The sequence below is a fragment of the Zonotrichia albicollis genome, chromosome 6 (assembly GCF_047830755.1).
Source record: "Zonotrichia albicollis isolate bZonAlb1 chromosome 6, bZonAlb1.hap1, whole genome shotgun sequence".
Classification (NCBI taxonomy): domain Eukaryota; kingdom Metazoa; phylum Chordata; class Aves; order Passeriformes; family Passerellidae; genus Zonotrichia; species Zonotrichia albicollis.
In genome coordinates this window covers 50144275-50158231 of record NC_133824.1, presented here as the reverse complement: position 1 = coordinate 50158231, position 13957 = coordinate 50144275, and the positions used below count along the sequence as shown (strand labels likewise).

Below are 13957 nucleotides of genomic sequence, written 5' to 3'. Positions count from 1 at the left end.
TGAGCTGCTATGGATAAATTCCCAGCATGGTTTGAAAAAAAATTAACATTGCTTTTCTGTATCTTTGTCATTGTGTTTTGCTGCTATTTTGTGGATCAGTTTTTTTTTTTTTTTTTTGTTATACAATGTCATATACTGCCATGTAATAGGTTTTAATTTTCTCATAGAAAATTATATTATTGACATCATTTTTTTTGTAGATTTTTTTATGTGATCAATTTTTACTTAATGTGATTACTGCTCTATTCCAAAAAGGTTCCTGTTTCACAATACCTCATACTTCAGTTACCCGTGTCTAGACCAGGTTTTGATGTTCTTACAGTGCCTCATAGTTCTACTGCAAACAGAAATGCATCAAACATTGCTCTGAATGGGTCTCTGCATTAATTTAAAAACTAGCAGACATTTCAGAAGATCAATTTATGTCAAGGGTTGGTTGTTTTTTTTTTTTTTTTGGTTTTTTGTTTTTTGTTATGCATTTTATAAAGCTGGATACTTTGTCTGATCTGGGGTTTATTATCATAGTAGTTTTAAGTTGTGTTACTAGCCACATTGATATATGAAAGGTGCAGTATAATATAACTCTTGTGTGCCACCTGATGTGGTTCTCCCTCAGCTAGGACACATCATTTGGTATGATAGGTTATCTTCTGGAACTCTAAGTATTTTGTGTGTTTAATCTGTTATGATATACTAGGGTTTTTTTGTTTGTTTTTTTTTTTAATAATTATAGCATAATGCTAATTTAAAAAAAGCCTGTAAATCTCATAAATAAGCCAGCTAACAGAGTTGTATGCTGAAGAATAATCTAGCTGTTGCCTGTATGCTGCTAAACCAAAACAGAATTAGAACTCATTTTGAGGCAAATGCAGTTAAGATCCTACATAGTGCATAAATAAGCATTGCAATGCTACTAGCAGTCGCAGGACCCAGGAGGACTGGATACATTCTGTCCAAATTTCAGGAACATTTCTTACTGCTTACCTCATAAAACACTTCTGTTTGTGGCATCTCTGTGTCCCTGAACCAAACATGATTATTGAGTTTAGTGCTTGTTGGTTTTATTATGTATTACACTGAGTGGTAGTGTGTACTGCAAATTTTTTTTTTTAATATTGTATGTACTGAAAAAGGCCAAATGCAGATAAGTGGGTTCACGTGCCAACAGAGATGCTTTATTTGTCACGTTATTATAACAATCTGTAGTAAGCAAAAGCAATTCAGATTTGTACATTTTTATATTGTACTTATTGGCATCACTGGTCTGAAATGCACATTTTCACCAACAGACCTGTAACAGACAAGTTTCCAGCAAAAAAATCTAAAGTCTAGAAATAAAATTGGTAAAACCCAACTGTTGTAATCTTTTAATTTACATTTATCTTTAATTGCCTTCAAAATGCTGAATGGTTGTAACTCCCTGGTGCTGTGAGTAAAGCACGTGACATTTTCTAGGTTTGACACATTTGAAAAGCTGAAGACCTTTTGTTGTTATTTTAGGAAACCGTGGGTGTTTCGAGCCATGGGTAGGTAACTGCCTGCCTGTCACACCAACGTGTCTTTTTAATGAAGCAAATTTTTTTTTTTTTCCCTGCCTGAAGACTTTATTTTTTCACATTAAAGGAAATTAGTCATAGTAAAATGCCCTTTGGTGGTTCATGTGAATAAAGGGTAAAACAAAGTAGGTGTTGGATGGTACAGAGTGCTTGCTGGTATTTTCTCATCAGTGGAAGGTTTTGTGTCCCACAAGACCTTTACAGAAGACAGTTGGTTTTAAAAGCCAGTTGGTTAAGCTGCCTTCTTTGTGCCTTCTCTCAGACAGCTTTTACAGCTAAGAGAATATGGAATAAACCTGAAAAACATTAAAGCCAACTAAAAGAATGTAAAAAAAGAACTGGACCCAGGACAGGAATTACAAATACTATTACAAAATAAAATGAGAAAAAAAATTAGAATCTCTGTTCCAATACACAGTCCAAAATATCTCTTAAAATAGGGGCTGCACATTATCAATTATTACTATTACTATTACTATTACTATTATTGTTACTATTATTTTCAGAGCTGAAAACAGCAGAAGCAGCTTCTTTTCAGTGAAGACAGTCAAGCTTATAACCTATGTATTTGATTATTTATCCTGTGAATTTTTATCCTGTAAAATATATCCTGCATTTCCTTAAAAAATTATGCAAAAGGCCAAGTGCTTGTCCTCCCTGTCACAAATTAGAAATTTGGTATTTGCCTTCTGAGTTTCCCACTGACTAAACTTCACGTTACAACTGATTCTGTGCAGCAAGTGCAGCACAGGAAATGAAAAATGAAACTGCAGAGCTAACTTCTAACGTGTTAATTGTTGTCTAGTGCAGAAAAAGCTCCTTTCAGGGCAGTTACCACTAGATGGGAAACCACCTGCATCAGAAGAATCCCAGATGAGTCTCTGTGAGCTCAGTGGTTTCCCAGTCATTTCAGCCAGAAACCTGAAGCCTGTGCGGCCTGCTGCAAAATCCCAGGTCAGGTGGGTGAAGTAAAACCAGTACAAATGGGGTCTGGTTTGTTCCTTTTGTAATGGGCAGCTCCTCTGTACGGTGAGTTACACTGGGAGGTGTAAAACACTGAGAGATGACCTGAACTAAACTCACAGGGACTTCAAAAACACATCAAGCAAAAGCTTAAATTGGTCTGGGCCAAAAATGATTCCTTTTTCCCAGCATAAAAAACCCCAAAAGCCCAGAAAGAACAAATAGCTTTCTTTTGTATGGCTGATGGCTCATCTCTCTGACCTCAAGTGTTTGAAAACCAAGTGAGGACACACTTAGGGGATCTTGACTTCTGACAAAAATCTTGTGCTGATAAAAACATTACAGTGATTCAGTGAGAAATGTAAACCTGTGTTTGGTTGAATGTGTTAAGTGCATTTTGCCATTCCCATCTCTTTTATAAATGCTGTTAAACTGACTAAGTGTTTGTGACTTAAGTAGGTTTAAGCCCACATAGTCAGCTCTGTTATTTACATTTTCCTTCTCCTGAGCATCATCTCTCCTAAACTCCTAAACTTGAATGCTGGGTGAACTATGCCAGTATTACTCACATTACAAAGGGCAGAAGGACAAGAATGTAGCAAGAAAAACAATTTACTATAGGCTGTAAAAAATATGCATGTTCAGCTAGACTATGATGTAGCTTATTAAAGGGAAAACTACTGTATGTTTTTGTATCAAATTGAGACATGTACAAAGAAAAACCTCCAACAGATCTCCCAAAAACCTTCCCAGTTCCATTGCTGAATTCAGGCCATGTGACAATCTTGGACCTTTTATGAATACTTAAATTCAAATGCTCTTTATTAAACAATAAACAAGAACTAGCAAATGAAAAAAAAAATTAATCCACTTGCATTCAAGCACAGCTGGCATTTTAAGTGATAGAAAACTCCAGAAGATAGAGGAGAAAGAGAAGGTTGGAGCTGTTTTTAAGTCACAGGAATGACCCATGCATGAGAGCTACACACGCTGAGATTCCTACAATGGGACAATGGGAGTAAAGCTGTAAATGATGGCATTTTAATGAATTTTAATGAATTCCTGTTGGCATCATTTTATGAGAAATTTTTCTCTTCAGACAAACAAGGTATTTTTATGATCCCACAAATATAATTTCTCATAGTAATTGCATTGGCATGGCTAGCATAGATTCCCATGTGTCTTCTGACTGAGTCCCACACCATATTCCAATAAAGTGATGAGAAAGGGAATGCAAATTAGTCAGTGGGATTGCACTGATAATGGGACATTTGCCAGATTTTGTTCTTTATGGCCAAGGAGGACCAAATGCAGGAGGAAGGCAAAAGTTACCCATTTGCTTTTTGATCGTCATAAACATTTAAGAGTGAAACCAGAAACAGTTCCTTGCTGATCCTATAGCACCTGCAGAGCCCTACCTAGACCTGTCCTCCTTTCTGCCTGTGAAGACCAGGTATTAAAAAGTCTCATATTTCAGGGAATTCACAGGTATGGATCTCCACCAGCACCAGGAACGCTGGACCAAAGGAAGAATTGTCACACGCAGGGGCCAAGCTCCAAGGCAGGACCTGCCACACGGACTGGCCAGAGAAGGAATCCTCCTCTGGACCGCGTGGGGAAAAGAGGTCTAGAGCTCTGAGTTGTGCTTGTAGCGTGTGCATCACAGAAAGGAAATTGCCATCCACTCTCCCTTCTCTGCTTTAGATTCTGCATTGCTGAGTGGTTTTGTTTTCATCCATCCCATGCGGCAGCAGCTCTGTGACACGGCTTAATTCTCCTGGTCTCCTGTGACAGCCACCACGTTTGTGGCTGGGATGTGATGGGGCAGATCCCACGAAAGCACCAGCAGGGCACTGTGACAGCACCCCTGAGCCAGCCCGAGGCAGTGACCTGGTGTCCTGAGCCACTCTCTGATGGCAAACTGTCTGCAACGGGCAATTGAGCTTTTTGATGTTTCATCTCTCCCCTTTATTAGATTGTATCACTCCAGATTGTTCAAATACAGGGTATTATTTTTGAACAGCTTTCTTTCCTCCCTGAACATCCACAGACCGAAGTTCTTTACATTTGGCTATTTTAAATATGAAGAGCAAAGCTTCAGCCAATGGATGCTGTTAAATTTCCAGAAGACATCATAAATTATTTACTCATAAATAAACATTATTTCTTCTAAATGTAATACATTTATTTTGTGGGTTTGACTTAGTATTTCTGTAGCCATTTCAGTCACTCACTCTGACCATTTAATTCCTTTTAAACACATCCATTAGCCACATATTTTTTAGTTTTCTCTTTCCATGGAGACCCTTGGACTGCAAAGGATCAGAATGGTTCTTCCCTTATGGATATGACCTTCCAATGTCAGGGAAAGAAGTTTAATCTGCCTTCACTTCTGCATGACAGTGCTCAACAGTGCTGCAGACCCAGACAATGCAAAGCCTCGTGTTTGTGGAACATCATTTCTCTCCTTCCCAAACAGCTCTCCAGACACCACAATTCAGCCCTCCCAAGGTTTTAAATCCCTCTGTAAAATTGCTCAACATGTCTTCAGGAATCTCTTTCCTCCGTGTTTCTGCTGAAGGAGTATTTCAGGCAAATCACAAGGCAAGGCTCCTTGAAAAAGTGTCTCCATGCTTGCTAACACCATTTCTTTCTTTCTCATTGAGGAATAATGATGCTGGAATTTTCTGAAATTTGTCCTCCTCTTAATGCATAAGAGAGCTTAAAAGAAGACCAGGACATAAAACTGTAAAAAGCGAGGTTCTCAAAATGTGGTTCTAACAATGTACTTACGGTGAAGGAGGTTAATGCAGTCCCAAACTGTGCTCCAATCATTCTCTACCCTACTCAGGTGTTCTGGCTGTGACACATAAAATGATGCCATAATGCAAGTGGGTTTAGGTTTCCAGTGTCCTTGACTACCTGCCCCACAACCAAGGTCTCCTCAAGAAGGAAATGCACTGCAGATATAACTCCTAGCTCTGCTAAGAAATGACATTCTGTTCTGTCTTGCTCTTAGTCTCAGAGTAATTTGCTTTTTCAGAAACTCTCAAGTACTTATTAACAATAACTTCTGTATGTGTGTGTGTTTTTAACAGAGGTAAATGGGGTCTCAAAAATTCAATGTCTGCACATACATTGCAAAAAAAAAAAAAAAAAAGAAAGCAGGCCAGTTTAGAGAACAATGTAGGCATGTGTTTTTAAACTACTGTTCGTGCAGTCTGGTCAGGGCTGTGTGACACAGTATACAGTGTTTTGTCATCCAAGGAATGTCTTTGATCAAGAGTTTATGCAAGAAGAAAAAAAAAGCCATGAAACCCTAATCCGTTCCCACAGTCCAGTAAACGTGAGCTGGACAAACAGTGGACAATAGCAGCAAAGCTTGCTGCTGGAACAATGGCTGCAACTAAAAAAATTAAAGGGTTGCTGACTCACAGTTCCTACTATCAGGAAAGATTCCACACAGTGTTGATTATTCCCCAGAATCCTGAAGATGCTGAAAGTTAAAAAGTGTTGAGCTAAAGCAGCAAAACAGGGAGTTAAAATCAGAAATGAAACAGTGACAAATGCTGAGTTGATTCTGTCTGATGCACAGTCAGGATGCAGGGACTGAATAATCAACCTCCTTTCTGCTGAACATTTTGCTAAAATAAAACTCCACGATTTTATTAGAAACAAACATCAGTTAAACTATCAGACAGGAGGCCACTATTTCAGATGTCATCCTAACGAATTCTGCACAACTAGAATTGTGTAGCTTTCTAATTTTTCCAAGGCAAAAGTTTTATGCCATTTCTTATTCCTATTCAGAAATCTCCCCAAAACCAGATACACAGAATGCTGCACTAGTGCTCAATTAGTTATGGTTATAGAATAGGATAAAATAATTTAAAACATTGTGCAGCAAGCTGCCTTGGAATCAAGTTAAACAATGCCTGAGATTTTTTTACTTTTCATATATTCCATGGATTTAGGAAGTCTCCCACATTTCAGATGAGCTTAGTGACCACGTCTCCTTCCACACAGTAGTGCAGCATTTGACAAGTAGTACTACAGAATTCTAGCACCAAAAATGCTGAAAAAATTTAATTACCACACTTAGAGAATAAACACTCCAGTATTAAGGTGAGAGCATTCCCAGTGCAATGTCAGATATTCAGCTACAAACGAACTGACTGTGCAAGCCAACAAAACAGCACACAGAGCTTTTATTATTATTTTTATTATCACCCCAGGCTAGGCTGGTCCTGCAATTCCAAACCCTGGGACACACTGAAGTGCTTCAGCAGTGCTTTGCTCCAGTTGGCTTTTACACATCGGTCCCAGACACCACAACTTGCAACTGGGAACCTGCTGAACTCCTCTCACACCTCCCAAATCCCCTTTTTCCTTGGTGATACATCCACTTCTGTGGGAATGTGTACTGTCACAACTTTATCCATTAAAAAAACAACTCTGGCAGACTGTAAAATGAGAATCTTCATGGTTACTTGCCAAACTATGAAAGCTGAAGTTTTAAGCTGCAATTAGACCAGAAGCCATGGTTGTAAGAAGTTGCAAAGGGCACTATTCAAAAGGCACCAAGAATAGAAAGAATTCGAAAACAATACCAGAAATATTAAGTTCTTACTCTAAAGCACTGTGGGATATTAGGGTGCAGGCAGACTTTTGACAGATGGATTTCCCTTTATTCCAGTGCAGGAAGTTGCATTTCCAGCCAAAGTGTAAATAAGCATTCATAAACACAGGGCAGGCTCAAACTCTCTCTTGCATCTCTTCAAAAACCAAAACCTACATAAACCTTGAAACTGATTTAGTGGAAAATTAAAACTCAAAATGTAATCTCACATTGAAATTATCACAACCTTGTTTCAGAAAAACAGATCAGGATTCAAATGAGCCAGAGTACCTCTACAGGGCTGGTTTCGAAGCAAACAATTGCATACCCAGGTTCTTTTTTTTCTGATTTATTTCACTTGTTTCTGTTGATTATAGATATTCATTCAAAGCTGGAATTTATCACCTTTAGTACAGCTGACAAGGAATGGAAAGGAAGCTGCTTCATGAAGACAGAACAAGAATTGTGCTTGGGAACTTTACCTAATGGTATTCAAAGTTTACCTCTCTGCTGCTGCCTCAAAATTCACTATTTCTTGTACTCATCACACGTTGCAGAAAGGCAAATTACAACTCTTCTGGATTGCCATGACTTCAGCAGCTAGCAGTAATGAGCTGTGTATCCACCTTTTAATAAAATTCCATATTCCACAGGCTCAGCTGAGAGACGATCACAAAGAGACAAAACAAGCTAGAACTCAGCCCAGGCAAGTTAGAAATTGGTGAGTGAAATGTTTCAAACATTCCTCCCTAACTACTGAGCTGTAAGCAGGGCTGGTGAAGGAGTACAGAGATATATTCTGAAGTCTTACTTCTGCGAAATTTCAAACTTCTTGGACAATCAGCACCAAGCCACAATCTCAATGTCCTGCTTTATTAATAACAAGTATCATAATGTACAAGGTTGCATGTTTTTCTATGTCTTTGTGACTCTAAGACAAAGACAAATGAATATTCTTGATGTAACCTGGGCTATAAATCAGGCATACCCAAAACCTCAGCTGTAAATCAGGCATAAAAACACCTCTTCAGAATGCTGGGAATGTTCCACTGCCACAGCACTGAACGTGACACAAACCCCCACAAATCACTGCAGAAAACAAAAAAAAATGGCACTGAAGAAAGCACACAACTGCACATCCAACAGAATTTTGAATTGTACCTCATTTAATAAACTAAATCAGGCCCACACAAGGTGTGAAACAGAAGATATGCAGAAAAATACAGACTCATGGAAGAAGAGACTCCATCAGTGTGTCCACACAAATGAAACTTAATTAAAGACCTAATTAAAAAGAATAAAGACCTAATAGATAACCCTAAGCTTGGTATATCCCAGCTGGAAACCCTGGTTGATACAATACTTATAGTATATACACATGTATTTATATAATAATTTATTATGTATTTTTTTAAATAGAACTAAAGCAATACAAGAAAATTAGCCACCAAACCAATTTTCCAAATAAAGTCACCACCTGAGTGCCAGAGACCTTTTCTCTCTTGAGCTGAACAAAAATAATTGTGTTTGATACAATCTCTGGAGCAGCACCTCGACTTGTCACCCACATGTCACACACTTCTATTAAACAAATGCTCCACCTGGAGCTCTCACAACCCTGCCCTTGCTTTTACAGACATTTTAGCAAACGAGGAAACAAGTAAAAATTCATTCCTGCCTCAGTGTTACTTCAGTGCAAAGATATTCTCCACATAATTAGAATCATCATGAGTGTGTACACTCTGTACTATTTTAACCACTTCACCTACACAAGTATTTGTGAGCTCCTACAATCCCACACATCCACTAGATGGCTCTGACACTGCCTGTGGGGATCAAAATTCACATCTAAGACAATTAAACAAACCAAATCTGTCTTTGATTTTCATTTTTCATTTCAAATTCATAATGCTGAACCATGCCAGGCAGGCAGAGCCAGACACACACAGGGTACAGGTGGTAAAAGGAATTCTGGAATTCCTCACTGGAATGCAAAGACATCCAGCAGCCCAAGGCAAAGCCTGTTCCAGGCACTCCTCTCAGCTAACACAGCTGGCAGCATCCAGTGGTTTGGAATGAGACTGAAGTTGTCACTTTTCAAGGCTGGCACATAAAAAGCTGGTCTGTGTGAGAGGTACTGATAAATATAGTCAATGAGAATCCCAACTCTCCTGGCAGTCATGTTCATCTCATCCATCATTTAAACTGGTAACTTGTAGGGAAGTGGTTGGATTTTGTGGAGTTTGCTCCCTTCCCCCATCAGTCTGCAAAACTATTGGAAAATCCAGGTGCAAATTCCATATTCTAAGCAGGCATCTTCATCCTTCTCCTCTGCATTCTGATCTGCTTTGTCATTCCATCTTCTCCCCACAAAAATGTTTTCTGCTGCAAAGTCTGCAGGGAGTTGATTTTACTTTCCTTCACCCACAGCATGTACACATTGTGTAAACTGAATCATCTGCATACACAGATTTTTAAGTTACAGACATCCTTTAAACAAGGAAAGTGTGCAAATGCTTGTTTTCCTTTTGAGGAATTATCAGTAAAAGACTAGCAAAGAATTAAAACAAATATTTCTATTTAACAGATTTACACACTAGTGTGTGTAATATCCTAAATAGAAGTTGGAGAAAATAAATGTTAAATAATACTGCAAGTCCAGTCATTTTTCACTTCCCCTTTAACATCTCTTCACTATTTTGATTTTTTTAAAATATAAAAGTAGATAGAAAGTTTTCCAGTTCTGTTAATGTTTTTTTTCCTTTGGTCATCCACGATTATCTTCATCTGTTGCATTCAAAATGTCAGTGAAGATCTCTCATTACCAAGTCTAAAATCAGACTGAATATTTAGCATTGAACAAACCTAAAAAGGAATACACAGAAGTGTTTCAAAGGGTCTGTTTTTCAAGAAGAATGTTCAACAAAACTCCCAATTGCTCCATTTATCTTCTTCTGATCCCACTTGTAATTCAAATTGTCAAAGATTATTTCCAACTTGCTTTTTTAAAGATTTTTTTCCCCTTTATTTTGCATTTGCTATTGCTTGGGAAATTTTCAACTGTCAAGGATTTTCACTTCAAGTATTTTGCTATGATTGCAGAATGGGAATAATAACTGCTCCACAAAACTTTGGAGTGGCTTTAGAAACAAAGTTTCTCAAAAATTAATTTATGTGCTAAAATTACAACTTAATCCTACAAACCTGTTTAAATTTTCCTCTGATTTTTTCCAGATCTTCTTGCAGCTTATCATAAGTGGGGTCTTCATATGGGAATTTCTGAATCATCCCTATTAAGGAATCCAGAGCCCTTAGCTTTTTGCTAGAAAAAACAAAATTAATCTAATTAAAATAAAACACAATGATCCTTACACAGGAGTTTTTTGAAACAGTATCACTATGAAAATTACACTGGTAAGTAATAATCCACAGCACAAAACCCAGCCCTCCATTCTTCTTTAATTCACCTCTCAGCCTACTGTCAGGTGTGTTCCATATTCTTAAATAAGAAATTATGCAAACTAGGAATTATTCCAAATTGGGAATCAAGCACAACTGACAGATTTAAGTCTTCCATTTCAACTTACCAGTCCATAGCTGAAAAATATTCAAGAATCAACAAATTGATTACATGACGAGGCAAAATAAAGAAATGCAACCAAAAAGGCAATTCTGGCAGACATATTAATCAGAATGGGACAGAAAAAAAAGATGTGAGGAGAAGAATGGAAATCACAGTGAGATGACTTTAAAACTTTTTAACCTCACCTGTTCTTTGGATCTGTGCATTTCTGGAGCAGACAGTGCCACGTCAGTGCAAACCCAAGGTAGCAGCCAATCTAAAATTAATTTTAAAGAGTCATGAGGGAAAGAAAAAACCACAAAGGACACAAAGCATAGACAGGGGAACAAAAATAAAGCACTACACTGTATCTCACTCTTTGGGAAAATAAACCCTGGGTACACAAACGTGTTTCCAAGCTGGAAAGGCTGGCAAGTACAAGGTAACCCAAGCCACCCTCTCAGTTGATGTGTTTAATCCTGCCTCCCTCTAGAGCTTTCCCAGTATGAGGAGATCACAGCAATTCTCTCTTATGGTTTGTCCAGGACCATTTTGTACAAACCATCCAGCTCTGGTGACTGCTGTTTGGCATTCTCATCCTGTAGCTGTGACAAACTGGAGAGGACATATGGGACAAGCTGAGGTGCCTCCCCACCAGTGTCCAGCCCCTGAATTCCTAGGAATGGTTATTGATCCAGGTGTGCAGAAGAGGAGCAGTGCCACAAACCCTCACAGCATCACAATTAACAAAGAGTGCAGGAGACACACACACCTGCCTCTTTGTGGCTCCAGATTCCATGATTTTCCCTATGCTGGGCCACAGCAGATGGTACTGGGGGGGCAGCAGAACCTTTAGCCATAAATTTGGGAAAAAATATTACCAAAGCTCCATGCAGCAAATAAGCTGAGAAAACACAAGTGCATCTACTGAGCTCTCCAGCTCAAAACAGCTTTATGGGTCCTCCTGGCCACAGACATAGCAGTGAAACACAGCAGGCCTTAGCCTGGAAATTTCTGTGTGGCTGTCATTTTCTCATGACAAGAAGACTGCAGTGCTGAAGGGTTTCCCCACTTACCTCTGAGCCCATCCTGGCTCCATGCAGTGCTCCATGCCTCCTGCCCTCAGCCATGCCAGCGTGGCTGCCCTCTGCAAGCCCCTCCTGGTAGCCCTCCCCGTGGAACCTGGGAGTGCAGAACCACAGCTTGGTTAATCTCCCCATGGAACCTGGGAGTGCAGAACCACAGCTTGGTTAATCTCCCCATGGAACCTGGGAGAGCACAACCACAGCTTGGGTAATCTCCCCATGGAACCTGGGAGTGCAGAACCACAGCTTGGTTAATCTCCCCATGGAACCTGGGAGAGCACAACCACAGCTTGGGTAATCTCCCCATGGAACCTGGGAGAGCACAACCACAGCTTGGTTAATCTCCCCATGGAACCTGGGAGAGCAGAACCACAGCTTGGTTAATCTCCTGTCCAGTCACACTGCACACAAGTGGCTCCTGACAACAGAAATGTGCATTGCCTCCAAATCGTACAAATACCACATAAAATCAATTTAAATCCCAGAATCACAGGCTTGTTTTGGTTGGGAAAGACCTCTGAGATCATTCAGTCCAACCTTTGAATGACCATCACTGTGTCAAGCAGCCCAGAGCCCTAAGTGTCACATCCAGCTGCTCTTTGGGCACCCCCCGAAGTGGTGACTCCAGCAGCTCCCTGGGCTGCCCCTTCCAAGGCCTGGCAACCTTTTTCATGAAGAAATTCCTCCTTATGTCCAACTTAAACCTCCTCTGGTGCAGCTCAAGGCCACTTCTTCTTGTCCTGTCACTTGTAACCAGCGAGTAAAGTCTGGCCCCACATGGGGGGCTCCTGTCAGGGAGCTGTAGAGAGAGAAGGTTCTCCCTGAGCCTCCTTTTCTCCAGGCTGAGCCTCCCCAGCCACTTCTCATCCGACTTGTGCTCCAGAGCCTGCCCCAGCTCAATTCCCTTCTCTGGACACTCTTAAGCACCTCAAAGTCTTTCTTGTAGCGTGGGACCCGCAACTGACCCCACAATTCAATGTGGGGCCTCAGCGGTGCCCAGAACACGGGCACGGTCACTGCCATGCTCCTGCTGACAATGCCAGGATGCCATTGTCCTTCTCGGCCACCTGGGCTCGTGTTCAGCAGCTCTCTGACAGCACCCCCAGGCCCTTTCCCTCTGGGATGCTTTGCAGGGACTCTCCGGCTATCCTGGAAGGCTGCAGAGGGCTGAGGCGGCCCAAGGACCCGGCACTCGGCCTTGCTGACCCTCACCCCGCTGCTCTCAGCCCAGCAACCCAGCCTGCCGGCGTGGGTCCCTCTGTGTGCTGACACCAATTCCCCTGGCGGCCTGTCCCAGCGTCCGACCATCCCCTGCATGAAGAACCCATCCCTATACCCAGCCCAAACCTCCCCGCCTCAGCTCCAGGTCGTTCGCGCCGATCGCTCCCTCAGAACGCGCAGGGAGGCGAATTTTCCCCGCCCTCCTCCTCGGGCTCAGCGCTCGCCCTCCTTTCCCTGACGCTCCCCTGGCAGCTCCCAGAGGGAAGCGGAGCGCCGGGGGAGCCCCGTGCTGTAGAGAAGCCGCTGTGGGGCCACTCCAGACTGGCTCCGTGCCCCCACCTCTGCTCGGCCATCACGATCCCATCGAACAGGTCGGCCATGGCGGCGCGGGGCACGCCGGGAGCGGACGGCGCGCGGGAGGGGGCGTGGCTCATAATCACAGACCACGCCCCCACTGTAAGCCACGCCCACAGGCGACGATGGCGTGCGGCCACCAGGGGGCGCCCGAGCGCCGCCACAGATCCGGCCCCGGCCGTCCGTAGGGAAACGTCGGTGTCCCAGAAATCCCACCCAGTGTTCCAAAAATCCCGCCCAGTGTGCCAAAAATCCCACTGTGCCTCCCAGAAATCCCACCCTGTGGCTCAAAGCGGTGTCCAGACCCTCCCTGAGTTCCGCCCTGCCGTGCGGAGCCGGGTCCAGTGCCCCGGCTCGCTGTGGGTGAGGAGCCTTGTCCCGGTATCCAGCCTGAGCTTGAGGCAGCTCCAGGCCGTCCTCCCGGTTGCTGTCGCTGGTCACGGAATGATGGAGTTTGCACATCTCTCTCATGTAACATTGTTGTCTGTGGCTTTCAAGAAGTGTATATTTGGTGTGTCCCCACAATTGTTCCCTGTGAGGGTGGTGCGGCCCTGGCACAGGCTGCCCAGAGAAGCTGTGGAGGCGCCATCCCTGGGAA

The 13957-nt window shown here is 41.9% G+C and overlaps 1 protein-coding gene across 2 annotated transcripts; it reads right to left on the bottom strand.

Annotated features, from left to right (window-relative positions):
- Positions 1-436: 436 nt before the first annotated feature.
- On the bottom strand, positions 437-13430 carry LTO1 (LTO1 maturation factor of ABCE1). Of its 2 annotated transcripts, none has more exons than XM_005491660.4 (5): positions 13345-13430; positions 11776-11881; positions 10906-10976; positions 10342-10459; positions 437-10002 (listed from the first exon to the last, which is right to left on the bottom strand). In XM_005491660.4, exons 1-5 carry the CDS (start codon positions 13383-13385, stop codon positions 9934-9936), a joined length of 405 nt encoding a protein of 134 aa, XP_005491717.1. In that variant the 5' UTR covers positions 13386-13430; the 3' UTR covers positions 437-9933. The 2 variants fall into 2 exon arrangements, with proteins under 2 accessions (XP_005491717.1, XP_074399855.1); XM_074543754.1 differs by having other exon boundaries at positions 11776-11924; positions 13345-13404.
- Positions 13431-13957: the final 527 nt, after the last annotated feature.